The 16,520-nt window shown below is 49.4% G+C and overlaps 1 protein-coding gene across 1 annotated transcript; it reads right to left on the bottom strand.

The window, feature by feature from the left end:
- Positions 1–340: 340 nt before the first annotated feature.
- Positions 341–2,854, bottom strand: LOC130266110 (uncharacterized). Its single transcript, XM_056515439.1, has 3 exons — positions 2,798–2,854; positions 2,600–2,701; positions 341–2,035 (listed from the first exon to the last, which is right to left on the bottom strand). Exons 2-3 carry the CDS (start codon positions 2,618–2,620, stop codon positions 368–370), a joined length of 1,689 nt encoding a protein of 562 aa, XP_056371414.1. The 5' UTR covers positions 2,621–2,701; positions 2,798–2,854; the 3' UTR covers positions 341–367.
- Between the last annotated feature and the right edge of the window lie 13,666 nt (positions 2,855–16,520).

The raw sequence follows: 16,520 nt of genomic DNA, 5'->3' as shown, positions 1-16,520 counted from the left end.
ATTTTGTCTTCACCACCTTAAGCTCAACGGAAAGCATACCCAAGCAGAACAGAAAACTCCAAACTTAAGGCATCATTTCCCCCCTTTAGAGTCTTGACAAAGCCTCTACCTTGTCAAGTCTCTATTTTAAATTTTACTAACAGTAAAAACCCAATAACCGATAAGTATCTAATAACAGAAGTCCTAACATTAGATAAATATCTAATAGTAAATACATACTAATAAACATACACCTAATAGCTAATAACAATAAACATCTAATAAGAATAATATTTTATACAGCCAAATGTTACATAAAGAATAATAGTAATTAAATCCAAAAGAGAAATCACTTAAAATATGTTATCATTAACATCAGTCTTTGTTGTTATAATTGTTCGGGAGCTGAAGCTTTCTTAATTCTGGAATAGTGAATCCAGGGTCCTCTGTCAGCAACTTTAACTGCACTAAAGGTTGTCAGCAGGACTTTGAATGGCCCTTTCCACTTAGCTTGCAGAGGATCACTGTCCCACCATTTTACATAGACCCAAGCTCCAGGTTGGAACGGATGTGCAGGTGTGTCCAGTCCTATGGGTCTGGATAACACGATGTAACGCTGAAGCTTCTGTAAAGTGGAACCTAAAGCCATTAAATAGCGCTGCAGATCACATTTCCCCTTCAGATGAATTTCACCTGGAATGTGTGGACTTTGATATGGTCTGCCATACAGTATTTCGTAGGGACTGATGTTACCCCTCCGCCTCGGTTGGATGTGAATTCTCAATAAAGCTACAGGTAGGGCCTGAACCCACGTCATGGATGTCTCCTGACAAATTTTACTAATTTGTCTCTTAAGAGTCCCATTCATACGTTCAACTTTACCACTCGCTTGGGGTCTATAAGGTGTGTGCAGATCCCAAGTAATTCCCAAAATCTGGCTAACATCTTTGACCACTGTTGCGACAAAGTGTGGTCCCCTATGTGATGATATTCCCAAGGGAACCCCAAATCTCGGAATTATGTGGTTAAGCAAAACTTTCACCACCTCTTTAGCTGTGTTAGTGCGACAGGGGTAAGCTTCTGGCCATCCACTGAAGGTGTCAACCAATACCAGTATGTACCTGTATCCCTCTTTGCGTGGTAACTCCGCAAAATCTATTTGCCAGTAATCCCCAGGAAGATCTCCTGCCTTTGTTATTCCTAGTACAACTCTCTTTCTTGTGTCGGGGTTGTTTTTACAGCAAATTTCACATTTACTCGCTACTGATTGTATAATATCAATCATTCCCTTCCCTATTACTACCTTTCTTAGGTGTTTCAAAAGGTTTTCAACCCCATAATGTGTGGTTTCGTGTTCTCTCTGAACTAATTCCCGAAGGATCAGGGGTGGGACTACCACCTGGTTCATCGGGGTAACAGCCCACCCACTTTCTGTGATTTCAGCTTTAAGGAATTTTATTAGTTTTTGGTCTGCCTGATCATATTTTGGGGTGTACCCTGACAAATCAATCTCTTTTTGTGGAATTACTGCAAGAATACCTTTTTCTGCAATCCTTCTTGCCATTTTATCAGCAAAGCAATTTCCCAATTCTGGAACAGTTTTCCCCTTTTGGTGACCTCTACAGTGCATGACAGCTACTTCTGCAGGTCTTTTAATGCTCTCTAAGAGGGCGAGTATTTGCTCAGCATGTTTAATTTGATTACCTTGAGCATTCAAAAGTCCTCTCTCTTTCCAAATGGCTCCATGGGCATGGACAACACTAAATGCATATTTGGAATCGGTCCATATATTTACCTTTTTTCCCTCACTCAGGTCTAGAGCTCTTGTTAGTGCAATCAGCTCAGCTTTCTGCGATGACACATCTGCTGGCAGGGCCTTTGCCTCGATCACCTTATCCTGTGTGGTCACTGCATAGCCTGTCATACTTTTACCATTTTTCATGAAGCTGCTTCCATCGGTAAAGAGTTCCCAATCTGGATTCTCCATGGGCACATCCTTCAGATCTGGTCGGCTGGAATAGACCTCCTCAATTATCTGCAAGCAGTCATGCTCCGGCTCATTGTCAATTAAGATGGAGGACAGAAACATAGCAGGGTTAACAACAGAAGTTGTTTTTAGGGTAACATCATCTTGCTCTAACAACAGTGATTGGCATTTCAGCATCCGGTTGCCAGACAGCCAATGTCCCCCCTTTTGCTCAAGGACAGCTGCCACGGCATGGGGTACATACACCACAATGTGTTGCCCAAGGGTAAGTTTTCGGGCCTCCTGGATTAAAATGACAGTGGCTGCCACAGCCTTTAGGCACCCCGGCCAACCTTGGGCAACACTATCCAGCTGTTTGGAAAAGTAGGCCACAGCTCTCCGCTGGTTCCCGAGACGCTGTGCTAGCACCCCCAAAGCCATGTTCTGTCTCTCATATGTAAAAAGTTCAAAAGGTTTAGTTAAATCTGGCAGTCCCAATGCTGGAGCTGACATCAGTGAGTGTTTCAGCTGTTTAAAAGCTGCTCTAGCGTGTTCAGTCCATGGAATAATTCCTCTCTCGGCTGCTTTTAAGGCCCTATATAGAGGTTTTACTAGAAGTCCATAATTTGCTATCCATAAACGACACCAACCTACCATTCCCAGGAAAGCTTGCATCTCTCTCACTGTATGGGGCTCTGGGAGTTGACAGATAGCTTCTTTCCATTCCTTGCTGAGTTGTCTGTGTCCCCGGAAGATCTCAAGTCCCAAATAGATGACTGTTTCTTTAGCAATCTGTGCTTTGTCTTTAGAGACTCTGTACCCTCTAAGTCCCAAAAAGTTTAATAAACTTACAGTGAATTGTATGCAGTCATCTCTGGTCCTGGCTGCAATCAAGATGTCGTCCACATATTGAAGAATAACTACCTCTGGCTCCTGTTTTTTCCAGTCTTCCAATTCCTTTGCTAGCTGGTTCCCAAATATGGTTGGGCAGTTCTTGAAACCTTGGGGTAAAACCCTCCAGGTAAGTTGACACTTTCTCCCTGTCTCGGGATTTTCCCATTCAAAAGCAAAAAGATCTTGACTATTCTTGTGTACAGGAATGCAGAAAAAGGCATCTTTCAGATCTATAACAGTAAACCACCCTAACTCATCTGTTAGTGTGGTCAATAGGGTGTAGGGATTGGCTACTACTGGATGTATATCCTCCGTAATTTTATTAATCGCTCTTAAGTCTTGTACTAACCTATAACTCTTACCATCTGCTTTCTTAACAGCTAAAATAGGGGTGTTAAATTTGGACTCACACTGCACTAACAATCCATGCTGTAAAAATCTTTCAATTATAGGTATCAATCCCTTACGATTTTCTAATTTTAAGGGATATTGTTTCTGCCTTACCGGTGTAGCTCCTGGTTTGTGTGCAATACTCACTGGTTCTGCTTCTTTGGATCTTCCTGGGACATCACTGGCCCACACTATCGGATTTACCACATTTTTCACTTCAGCGGGGATTTCACTGCATTTTTCCTGTATAAAAACTGCAGCAACTTGGACAAATTTAGATTCAGGAATTATAACTTCTACACCCCCTCCTTTTTTAAATTTAATCTCTGTTTCCAATTCTTCAAGCAAGTCTCTCCCCATTAGTGGTTTTGGGGAGTTAGGCATGTAAAGGAATTGATGGGTTACCCAATGCTTCCTCAATTTGAATTTTAAAGGTTGAAAAAAAGGCCTTGTTTCAGTTACCCCAGTCGCCCCAACAACACGTACAGTGTCATGACTCAGTTTCCCTTCTAAGGTATTCAACACAGAATATGCTGCTCCAGTATCTACCAAAAACTCAATGTCATCTTTCCCCAGCTTAGTCGTAACCAAGGGCTCTGCTGGGGGAAGAGCCCTCAGTCGGCATCACTCAGAGCCTGAGCCACTTGAAGTTTGTACTACTGGCAGTTGGGAAACTGAGGATTTTTCTTTTAACACTGGACAGTCCTTTTTCCAATGTCCCCACTTTTTACAGTACGCACACTGGTCCTTCTCTGTAGGAGAAGCTTTGTTGGATAACTTTTGCTGAGTTGCCTTTTTACTAGGTTGAGATTTAACCTTTTCAGTTGGACCCCTATCTCGAAATACCTTCCAGGCAACCTCTAGCAATTTCTCCATATCTCGGACTCCTTCTATCTTTTGTAGCTTCCTTCTTATATCATTTGAAGCCTGACCCATAAACAACAAAACCAGATGTGCTTTACCATCAGCTGACTCAGGGTCTAGATCAGTATACTTGATAGCAGTTTCTCTTTATCTGTTCAAAAAATCAGCGGGTGATTCATCATAATTTTGTTTTATTTCATAAAGCTTTGACCAATTTATAGCTTTAGGTACACCATGCTATAACCCATATACCACAAGGCTTTGATATCGTTTCAGCCTCACCATTTGTTCTGGTATATTTGGATCCCACCCAGGATTTTCAAGGGGGAATATCTGAGTGACAGTACCTTGAAGTAGTCCGCTGGCTATGTTCCCCTCTACTGAGGTTAAAATGGCTTTGTTGACCATCTGTCTCTCAGTGGGATCAAGTAATGTATCTAACATAGAGTTCAAATCTGCCCAGTCAGGATTCTGTGAGTTAATAGCCCGTTCTACTAAGTTTGCCACTTTATCCGGGTTCTCTTTATATTTCCCCACGGTAGTTTTCCACTGTTCTAACTCTATAAGGGAGTATGGGACTTTCACATATATTGGCCCCTGATTGCCAACTGCTTGTCTTAAAGGGGCTTGCAAAATTGGTTCTCTTTCTTTCTCCCTTCGTAACCTAGTACGCTGAGCAATTGGGCTACGTTCTCTGAGGGCTTTTCTTACTATCCTTCCCCTCCTTCGCTTGTTTAAGGCAGCAATAATTTCATCTATTTCATCATCCTCTTCTTCCTCCTCAGAGCCATTTGAATAAGAGCTGTCTGAGTCTGTTGTGGCCAACAGTTTACCTCGGCTAGTCCCCATCCTAGAGAGCACCAAGTGAGACCCATCGCGACGCCGCTGCCGGGCAGCGTGTCTGCTATCTTTGAGGGTGTCCCCTCCCGCGGCAGCTCCCTGACCTTTGGGGTTGCCATGGTAGCTCACAGGCCCGAGAACGGAGGAGGTGTCACATCCCCTGTGGGAGGTTCCCTCCCCGCCTTCTGTGCACAAGGCCCTGTCCCCCGGCCCCTCCTCTCGGGGCGGTGCCAGGGGCTGCAGGGGCAGTGTCCTTTGCTGCCAGGGCCCACCTTCCTCCTCCTTCACTGACCGGAGCTCCTCCTGCCCCGTGTCCCCCCTTTGCGGGGCTGCGGGAGGAGGGGCTGCGGCCTGGCCAGAGCCCACGCCCAGCGCGGCCGGGAACGATCCTGTTCTCATGGCAGGCGCAACCAGGTCCATCTCTGATTCCTCTGGATTTTTACATACACTACTGAAAGTTGGCTCCTTCTTTTTACCCTTTAAGACTAATATATGCTCTTTCTCCTTTTCCCGGTCCAGCTCACATGCTAATACCAGGAAAAGCTGGGCATATTTTAGCTCTTCAAAAAAATTATCTCTACGTAATTGGGATATTAAACTTGATATTAATTTTCGATTTAAAGTTCCAAACTTAGGCCAGGTTTCTCCGTTATCTAATTCATACACTGGCCAGATTTTTTCCGAGAGTCTAATAAGTTTAGGTTTTGAAATCTCGGACTCCTCTCCAATCAGATTTGCCGAGCTTTTCAATATTAGCCCCAAAGGGCTATCTCTTGGAATACTATTATTATCAGATTCAGAAGAGGATGTGCAACCCATTCTGATATCCTGAAATATACAGCAAAGCACAAAACAAACAATCCAAACAGTCGGGATTCGAAACCACAACCCTCTGAGCCACAGCACAGACACTAGTTAACTGAACCACTCTTTGGCTTCAAGCCAAGAGCACTGCAGTTCAAACATGCACTTTATGAAGGCAGTCCTTCTTACAGATAAAGAGCAGAATTGTTGTGCTGAGGTTCTCCAAAACAAATTCACACTTTACAAAATTACAAATTACCCAGATACTAAACAAACAAAATACCTTTTATTCCGTCACTCACACATCTCTGTTCCCAGGGTTCTTGGCTCTGATATCTCTGGACCTCCGCTGGGGCCTTTTCCAGAGCTGCCGGCCTCGGTCCAGGGATTTTTCCAGATGCCTCCTCTCCTGGCTGGCTCGCCAAAAACTGTTGCCTTTAGGAGCTGGAACAGAGATCACACAGAGTTAGGGGAAATAAATAGGTATTTATTGAGAGGCCTTCAAAGGCCACACCCTGGCAGCAACAGTGCCACAGCGTGGCCTCTGCCCTGCCCGAGTGGCTCCAAGGTGGATGCAAAAGAGAGCTTGGTCACATGATTTTACATTTTTATATACTTCAGTCCATTTACATACAGGAGTCAGCCATCCAATTAATAGTCTTAAGGCATCAAAGGCAAAAGCAAAACCCAAAGTCCTTTGAAAAACCTGCAGTCCCTGGGAGCATGAAGGAGCCCCCAGGGCCATTCCTGACCAAGGCTCCCCAGGGACTGGTCCCAGCAGATCCCTGAGGCCACTGGGATGTGGGGAGATGCTGAGGGCAGCACAAGGGGTGACAGTGCCCAGCCTTGCTGGGGCTGTGCCAGGAGGCCCCAGTGCCTCAGGACAAGATGTCTCCTCCCAGCCCTTGGTGGCACAGACCCTGCTGTGCCCCAGGGCACCAAGACTTGGCTTCTCTTTGTCCCCACCTGTCATCTCTGCCTTCAATTTCCTGCTCTAACTGGAACCTGGGGACACTTTCTCAGTCGTGTCCCTCAGTGGGACCCATGAATGGGATCAGAATCTTTGGAGTTTTATTCTGACTGAATTCTTGACAGGTTTCCTAACAAACCATGGCTGTGCCTTGATTTCCCTCTGGTCTGGTGCACTTCATCAGAAAGGTTATCAACTCCAGTTATGGAGAAATACTTCAAAGAGCTTCTGAGAAATACACATTCCTGTTTTGAAGAGTGTATTCTATACTGTTGTCTTTAAAGCAGAGTTGATTGCAGCATTCAGTGACTGATATTGATCCAGGGTCTCTCTTCAGGATTTCTGGCCTGCTCAGAGAAGCTGTGCCTTGAGGTCTTCCCTAGGCTGCGCTCAGAAAAAGAGATGTTTTTTCCATTTTTTAATATATATATATTTTATTTTTTTTTTTAAGCCATCTAAAACTCCTAATTTTCCCCACTGTAATCAGACACACTCCTCTGGTGTGTGCCAGCCCAAGGTGCCACCAAATCCACCCCAGAGCTGCCCTGGGCCAGCTGTGAGGGTGGATCATCATCCCAACCTGCACTGGCCACTGCCAGGGGCTGTGGCCATGGACACTGCACTGACCCCACTGCTGGGTTTGGGGGCCAACCGTGAGAAGTTCAAGTTTCATTGGAAACACTGGGGAGGACTGGGACAAACTGGGGAACACTGGGAACCCTGTGGGAGACACTGGGACATAGTGGGAGTGATACTGGGAAATATTGGGATAAACTGGGGACACTGGGAACACTGTGGGGAACTCTGGGGGACACTGGGGCTTAAAATGGATGACACTGGGGGGAACAGAAGGGACTGGGAATAAAGTCAGTTTTATTGGGTGGGACTGGGCTGTACTGGGAGGGAGTGGAGTAGCACTGAGGTTGCACTAGGCTGTACTGGGGATGAACTGGGCTGTACTGGCAGGGACTGGAGGGGCACTTGGATTGTACTGGGCTGTTCTGGGGAAGAACTGGGCTGTGCTGGCAGGGACTGGAGGGGCACTCAGGATGTACTGGCCTGTACTGGGGATGAACTGGGCTGTACTGGGAGGGACTGCAGGGGTTGAATGGGCTGTTCCCGCCTCTGCCACCTCCCATTTGCCTAGGACCCTGCCCATCATCGCCCTCAGCCAATCAGGGGGATCGGGGCCTCAGGGTGGGTGCCTGGTGTCGGCACCATCTTTTCTTTTTGCCTCTAACTCCCACCATGCCCCGAGCCCGATAGAGCCCATTGGAGAGCCTAAAACTCTTGCCGTGCCCTGTGCCCTAAAGTGCCCCATTAGACCGCCCCAAACCGTGCATGTTCCCTCCTGAGGACCACAATTCGTGGTATGAATTCAAAAGTGCCTCCCAAGTTCCCTCCTGGATCCCCAGATGCCCCATCCGAGCCACTTCCGGGACTACAGCTCCCATCATGCTCTTTGGCGAACATAAACAACCAATGCAACTATGCTTACAACTCCCATGATGCTCCACGGCCCCATATAACTGTATTATACCCGCGCCTACAACTCCCATCACGCCCCGCGCCGCAGAGAGCCCCGTTAGAGCCCCCAAGTGCCCACAGGGACCCCGAATGTCCCCAGATTCTCCTCCCTGACCTCCAAGTGCCCCTGTGGATGCCTAAGTGCTCCCCCACACTTCGAATTCTCCGTCAGAATCCCTCAGTGCCGATCCAAGTGCTCACTCAACTCCCCCAGGTGTACACCAGAGCCTCAAGATCTCTCTAAATTTCATCCCCAGGACCAAAACTGGGCAAATTGTGCTCCAGAAATGTCTGCCTGGACCCCCGAAGTGCCCCCTTTGACACTGCCTTAAAACAAGTGCAAAAAAAAAGATGACAAATGTACTACAAATATTACTAATTATCATGAGTGAGAAAAAAAAATCCATCGAGCTTAATTAATAAATTAAGGGAATTGCGTTACTTACAACCAATGAAAATTAATTTCTTGGCTTGTATAGATTTTAAAAAATAAATATAAAAACTAAGTAATAAAAACCATTGTATTTATAAATATATATAACAAACAAATTTTATAATTCAATATTACACTAAAGAATAAATTACATGAACATTTATGGATAATTTGGGATGCAGACATTGTTGCTCAGAGACAGGGCTGCCTGGCAGCCACTCCCAAACAGCCCTAAGCATTTCCTTTGCTTCATCTTTGCTTTCTTTCCTCTCTCCTCATCCAGATTTCTTTCTATTGCCCATCCCTGTCCCTTCCCCTGCAAACATCCCATCCTTATTTTCCCTTTCTTCTCTGGCCCCACTCCCCATTTCAGTTCCTGAGCTGGCACCATGGGAACATCCCTTGGGGAGCAGGATCATCCTACAAGTGCTGCACGAATTGTCTGCAGGGTCCTGCAGTGCCTCATGCTGCTCCCTTGCCAGAGGCACCAGAGGCCAGGGGGGCACATCTGGGCTGCTGTGTCTGGGTGTGGGGCTCCCTGTTCTGGGCAGTGAGGAGGGGCTGGAGAGGCTCTGCAGAACTGACAGGATGGGCTTTGGGGCTGTGTGGAGAAACTGAGGGACTTGGTCTGCTGGACCTTCTGAAGAGGAGGCCTAGGGCTCATTCTGCAACTGCTCTAGGGGTGGTTTCAGAGAATCAGAGAATCAGCCAGGCTGGAAAAGACCTTGGAGATCATCAAGTCCAACCTGTGCCCTGACACCACCTTGTCTCTTTGAGCCTCTTCATCTCCACGATACACAGCCCCACCTACCTCAGTGCTCCTCACAGGACTTGTGTTCCAGACCCCTCACCAGCCTTGATGCCCTTCTCTGGACACGCTCCAGCCCATCCATGTCCTTCCAAAATTTGGAGTCCCAGAACTGGACACAGCACTTGAGGTGCAGCCTCACCAGTGCTGAGCACAGGAGAAGAATCACTGCCCTTGTCCTGCTGGCCACACCATTCCTGATCCAGGCCAGGAGCCATTGACCTTCCTGGCCAACTTGGGCACACTGCTGGCTCATGTCCAGCCTGCTGTCCATCAGTGCCACAGATCAATTCTTGCCTGGCTGCTGTCCATTCCCTCTGTCCCCAGCCTGTAATGCTGCAGGGGTTGTTGTGGCCAAAGTGCAGGAGCCAAGACTTGGTCTTGTTAAACCTCACCTTGTTGGACTTGGGCACTGGATCCAGCCTGTCCAGGTCCCTCTGCAGAGCTCTCCTACCCTCCAGAATATCTACAATCCAAGGCAACTTGGTGCCACCAAGGTTCCATGAGGCTGTAGAGTGTCACAATGATCTCCATGATTCCATCAGGCCTCCCAGTGTCACAATGTCCCTTTGGTTCCCTGGGAGCCCTCCCAGTGTCACAAAGTCCCCTGGATCCTTGGGCCCTGCAGTGTCACAATGGTGCCCTGGTACCCTAAGGTCCTGCAGGCCCTGCAGTGTCACAATGGATCCTTGGTTCCATGAGGTCTCACAGTGCAGCAATGCTCTCCTTGGCTCCACAGTGTCCCCAAGGGGCACCTCGGTGTCAAACATGTTTCCTTCATTCCATGAGTCCCTGAGGAGCAGCACTGGTCCCTTGGTTCCATGGGGCCCTGCAGTGTCACAGTGGCCCCATCATTACACGAGGTCCTGCTCTGTCACAATGCTCTCCATGGTCCCACAAGGCCCTGCAGTGTCACTGTGGCCTCTTGGCTCCATGAGGCCTCTGAGTGCCACCATGAATTCCTTGGTGCTGCAGTGTCACAATGGAGCCCTGGTTCCACAAGATCGTGCAGTGTCATGAGGGACCCTTGGTTCCATGGGGTACCACAGTGTCACAATTGTTCCCTTAGTTCCAAGAGTCCTTGCAGTGGAACAATGGCCCCTTGGTTCCATTGGCCCCAGGCTCTCACAAGGCTCTCCTTGGTTCTGCAGTGTCACAGAGGCCCCTTGGTTCCACCAGGACCCAGACTGTCACAATGGACTCCTGGCTTCCATGTAGTCCCACAGTGTCACAATGGCCCCTTGGCTCTGTGGTGCCATGTCATACACAGTGTCACTCTGGTCCTCTCAGTTCCACGAGGCCCCACAGTGTCACAATGGCCCCTTGCTTCCCCAGGGCCCTGCAGTGTCACAATCATCACAGAATCACCCAGGCTGAAAAAGACCTCTGAGAGCATCAAGTCCAACCTGTGACCTAAAACCACCTTGTCACCCAGACCATGGCACTCAGTGCCACATCCAGTTTATGCTGAAACACTTCCATGGACGGTGACCCACCCACCTCTCTGGGCAGCCCATTGCAACACCAAATCACCTCTTTTATAAAGAATATTCCCTAACATCCTCAAAAACATCCCCAGGTGTAGCTTAAGACTTTGTTCTCTTTTCCTGTCACTGTTTCCTGCGAAAAAGAGCCCAAACCCCAGTTGCTGCACCGTCCTGTCAGGGAAATGTAGAGAGCGATGAGGTCTCACCTGAGCCTCCTCTTCTCTAGGATAAACAACCCCAGCTCCCGCAGTTCTTCCTCACAGGACTTGTGTTCTAGACCCCTCACCAGCCTTGTTGCCCTTCTCTGGACATGCTCCAGCCCCTCCATGTTCTTCTTAAAGTGAGGGGCCCAGAACTGGACACAGCACTCGAGGTGCTGCCCAACCAGTGCTGAGCACAGGGGAAGAATCACTGCCCTGGTTCTGCTGGCCACAACATTCCTGATCCATTGGAGTCCCAGGGGTTTCGATGAGGGAAATGATCAGGAGGGAGAGGGGGCAAAGTGCTACTAATTGTCAGCCATGAAGTGTCTTTGTTTTCATGTCAATTCTGACTGCATTAGAAGGTGCTGCAGGTCAATGTCAACTGGAGATTGTGAATATCAATCTAGAAACAGGAAAACATAACAGGAGAAAACTGTTCTCTCTGCATTGTTTTGAATATAGTTTATTCACATCGAATGCACTTCTGAAATCTTCCTAATTAGCCACAGAAGAATTAAAAACTTAACTTACTCCCAGGAGCTTTTCGGTTTGGGTGTTTTCCACAAATGTTTATGAGTCTTTCACACTGAATTTCTCAATTGAAGAGCTCAAGAAAAAGAGGTCTCTGTAAAAGTAAAGTTTATCAGTAACCTCCAAGTATCTGAGGGTCCTCCCTCCTCATCAGAGCAGGAATGAACAGCAATGGGCACAGCTTTGTGGCTGCCCCAGCTCTGGGATGGGCCCTGGGCCTGGAGCAGGAGCAGCTCTGCAGGGCCCCAAGGCCGGGGCTGTTGTGCTGGCCTGGGCAGATGGGATGGCAGCAGGGGCTGCAGAGCTCTCAGGAGCTCAGGGAGAGGGGAGCAGGGCACACAGGGAGCCTCCTTTTGCCTTGGCCAAGCACCTTGCCCATGGCTGGGGCTGAGTCCTCTCTGAGCTGCAGCTGCTGCTGTGCCCTTGCCAGGGGCTGAGGCCGTGGGGCCACTGCCCAGAGCCCCCTGCCCTGAGCAGAGCTGTGGGGCCAGAGCTGGCTGGGCTGTGCTGGGGAGAGGCCCTTGGTGCTGCACAGAGCTCAGGGCAGCTGGCACAGCTTGCAGGGAGCTGGGCTGGCCTGAGAGAGCCTGCCAGAGAAAGCAGCAGTGTCCATGTCAGCCTGGCTGAGCGTGCAGGGGCAGGACTCAGCCCAGGCCTTGTGGGGCAGGGCAGCGCCTGGGGAAGGCATTGGAAACAGGCAAGTGGCCCAGAGAGGAGGCTGCTCTGTGCCCTTGGTGGCATGCACAGAGCAGGGAGGGGGCCCAGGACATTTGTCACCGCCGGCCTCTGTCCCCAGGCATTCCCACCAGCAATGCTCCTGTCCTGGCCTGAGCCTGCACATGCTGTGCCACCATGGCTTTGCCAGCGGGGCACAAAGGGGCCACAGAGCTGCATTTTTGGTAGCAGTGTCACAAAGGACCCTCAGTTCTGCAGGGCCCTGCAGTGTCACAATGGCCCCTTGGTTCCATGACAGCCGATCATGTCCTAATGGTCACCTTGGTTCCATGCGGCTCTGTTGTGTCATAATGATCTCCTTGTCCCTGCAGTGTCTCAATTGGACTCCTGGTTACATGAGACCCCAAAGTGTCATAATGGATCCTTGTTTCCATAATGTCTCAGTGTGTTACGGTATTCTCATCAGTTCAATCAGGCTCCACAGTGTCCCAAAAGTCTGCTCTGCAGCTTTAAAATGGTCTCCTTGGCTCCATGTGTCCCTGCAGTGCCACACTGGCCCTTGGTTATACAAGACCCCCACAGTGCCACAATGATCCCCTTGCTTTCAGAAGGCCCTGAAGTGTCGCAATGGCCCCTTGGCTCCTTGAGGCCCTGCAATGTCACAACGGACACTTGGCTCCATTGGCCTCTCCTGTGTCTCAAGAGTTCCTTGATTCCATGAGCCATTGCAGTGCCACAATGCTCTCCTTGGTTCCATGTGGCCGTGAAGTGCCACTGGCCCCTTGGTTCTATTGGGCCCCAGAATGTCACAATGGCCTCTTGATTTCACAGCATCACAAGGGACACTTGTTTCCATAAGGCCTCTTAATGGTACAATGAATTCCATGGCTCCGTGAGGTCCTTCAGTGTTGAAATGTTCTCCATGGTTCTGCAGTGCTAAATGGTTACTTGGTCCCTTGAGGCCCCACAGTGTCACAATTGTCTCCTTGATTCCTTGGGGCCCCACAGTGTCAAAGTGGCCCCTTGATTCCATGAGGCCCCACTGTATAACAGTGGTTTCCTTGGTCCCAAGGGGATCTGCAGTGTCACCACGGACATTTGGTTCTGTGGCATGCCACATGTCACAATGCTCTCTTTGCCATCCCAGTGTCACAGGGGTCTCCTTGGTTCCATGGGGCTCTGCTGTGTCACTGGGCCCCTCGTTTCTATGGGGCACCCCAGTGTCACAAGGGTCTCCTTGGTTCCACAGTGTGACAATGAACCCTTGGTTCCATGAAGCCCTGCAGTGTCACTATGGACATTTGTAGGGCTGGAACCCCTCTGCTTTGCAGCCAGGCTGAGAGAGCTGGAGCTGTTCAGCCTGGGCATGAGAAGGCTCAGGGAGACATTAGAGCCCCTTCCAGCACCTAAAGGAGCTTTGAGAGAGCTGGAGAGGGACTTTGGACACAGGCCTGGAGTGACAGGACAAAGGGGAATGGCCATGAGGTGAAGGAGGGCAGGTTTAGATGGGATATTTGGAAGAAATCCTCCCGGTGAGGGTGATGAGGCACTGGCACAGGTTACCCAGAGAGGCTGCAGACTCCCCACCTCTGGAGGTGTTCAAGGCCTGGCTGGATGGAGCAACCTGCTCCAGTGGAAGGTGTCCCTGCCCATGGCAGGAGATTGGAACTGGATAATCTTTAAGATTCAAACCCAAGCCGTTTTCTGATCCTTGATTTCCTCCTCCCTGCCCTCATTTAGCAGCAGGTTGACATGTTCTTTTTGCAGCTATTTATTGCAAGCACAGTGACTAAATTGACTTTGCTCTGGATATTGCCTGCAGGCTCCATCAGCTCCAGATGAGCTTTGGCTTTCCTAAACACGTGAACATAAGCTGAGGTCAGATTTCTGAATTCCTCCTCCGTGGCTTGTCCTCCCTTCCACCTCCTGGTCATTGTATTGGGGCTCATGCCTGTCATTTGTCCCTGAGGCTGCACAGCCTCTCTGGCCAGCACAGGCCCCACATCCCCCTCATCAGACACAGCACAGTAGAGGGTGTGTTTGGGGTGGGCAAATGTTCCCCACCACAGTGTCCACTCCAGCCCTCACTGTCCGGTCCCACCACCCACATCCCATGCCAAGGATCACAGAGAGCCCTGCTCTGGGGTCTGCCAAGGGCTGGGTGAGGAGGGAGCCTGGGCAGGGCTGATGCTGCCACTACAGCAGTGTTGAAAGGAGGAAGGAGATAACCACAGAACAAATAGACCAACAAAGAGTGCCCAGGTCTGAAAGTGGCTGATGGAAGAGGCTCCAGAGCAGGCTGAAGGACAGATGCTCAAAGCCCTGGGGCACCTTCTCAGACTGCCCACGCCACCAAGGCCACAGACCAACACCCTCAATGCAGCCCAGAGCTATTTTTCAATGGAAACTTTTTCAGTGGCTGTGCTGGGGGCCAGCCAGGATAGCAGGGGCCCAGGCCAGAAGGGCAGGGGCTGCTCTGGGAGGGGGGCAGGATCTCGACAGCCAGGCTAGAACTCAGAGGCTGCACCCACGGGCTGAAGGCTCCCACTCCCCCTTGCCCGGTGGTTTCTGGAAAAATTCATCAGGGGCAGCATTCCAGCCACACCATGGACCGGTCCTGCCATTCTGGGGGGAGGGAGAAGCAGGAAGGGTCTCAGCAGCCAATGGCCCTGCCTAGCAATCCCCCTCCCTCAAGTTACTCAGAATTTGGAAGAGGGCAGAAACAGAGGAAATAGAAGACACGGAGAGAAAGACAAAATAGTTACAGAGAAGCACACACACTGGCACCAACTGCTGGATTCCAGCGGTGTTAAGTTTGAAATTCCAAGAGTAGGTAGGGTCAAGATGTGTGCTTACCTAGTGGTCTGTCTTAAATTCCCCTTGGTCTTCCTGGGTCCTTCCCCCGGGTGGGACTTTTGGTCATTTGGTCACTCAGGAGCTGGGCTGGGGCTCCAGGGCTGGGTGTGGAGCATTGCCTTTGGTGTGAGACAGACCCCAGGAGTAGGCAGGATACGGACCATGGGCTGAGCCCGTGCTCCATGTTTTTTTATGCCCCTGGGCCTTCATGGCCCTCCCCCCAGGTGGGACCTGGATTGCTTAGGCAATCAGAGCCTGGGTCAGCACCAGCCCACTGTGTGACTGACTGACAGCTCATCCCGAAGTGTCTGGGACATTGATCTCATCCGGGCTCTGACAGCGACCATGGTGACACTGCAGAACCATGCAGAACATGGAACCAGGGGTCTGTTGTGACAATGCAGGTTCATGGACACCATGGTGACACTGAGGAGTCTCATTGAACCAAAGAGACCATTGTGACACTCTGGCCCCTCATGGAATCAGGGGGACCATTGTGAAACTTGGGACTCCTATGGAAGCAAAGGTCAAGGATGAAGCAGTGGGGTCCACAGAACCAAGAAGCCATTGTGACACTGAAACTGGTGGAATTAAAATTTAAGATATAGCATTAAGGGTAAAAGTACAAGAAGATGCTTTAACTAGAAGGGGGCTGACAAGATTCTATGAATGTTTAACATTCACCCTCTTTGCAAGAACAGGAGGACAGACAAGGCTTCAAGATAAGATTGAGGGCCAAGAATGCTCAAACAGGATGGAAGAGTGAGGCCCCTTCCTGATAATGGGATTCCTAGACCCCTGAGGCAGTGAAAACTGGTATCAAGGTCTGGAAAGTGTCTGGAAAGGCAAATACACAAAGAAGGAGAGGTGAAAAGTTCAACTGAGAATTAGACTGTTTATGTCATCGCAAAGACCCCAGATGACCACTTGAGTGACCAACAAGGAGCAGTGCACAGTTGCAAAGAGGTGTGGAGATAATTTTAATATGAAGTGGGGATAGGTGAGGTTAGGATACGAATATGTATTAGGTGCATTGTGTAATCCTAGTTTGTAGAGAATAAAAAGAGAGGCGCAGATCGCCAAAGGTGTGCATGTTTTTGGAGGAGCTATCCCCCAAGCACCTCAGTGCTGTATAAAATACATACCTGTAACTTATTTTATAGGGTATAAAGTTTTTCCGTGCATCAATTTGGGTGACCCCTCTGTTCCCCTAAGATTTTGGGGTGCCCCCTTTGCTCCTCCCCAGATCTGGAGCTGGTGTAGAATGCTTTCTTCACCGACCCCACAGACAAA

Source organism: Oenanthe melanoleuca, unplaced genomic scaffold (assembly GCF_029582105.1).
Source record: "Oenanthe melanoleuca isolate GR-GAL-2019-014 unplaced genomic scaffold, OMel1.0 S001, whole genome shotgun sequence".
Classification (NCBI taxonomy): domain Eukaryota; kingdom Metazoa; phylum Chordata; class Aves; order Passeriformes; family Muscicapidae; genus Oenanthe; species Oenanthe melanoleuca.
This window is presented reverse-complemented; position numbering and strand designations above follow the sequence as displayed.

Excerpts from the sequence above, each read along its gene's own strand:
- LOC130266110 (XM_056515439.1), bottom strand. The coding sequence starts at position 2,620 with ATGCAAGCTTTCCTGGGAATG. Across the intron at positions 2,036-2,599 it reads TGCAAGCTTTCCTGGGAATG|CCGGAGCATGACTGCTTGCA; the intron begins GTAGGTTGGTGT and ends ATTGACAATGAG.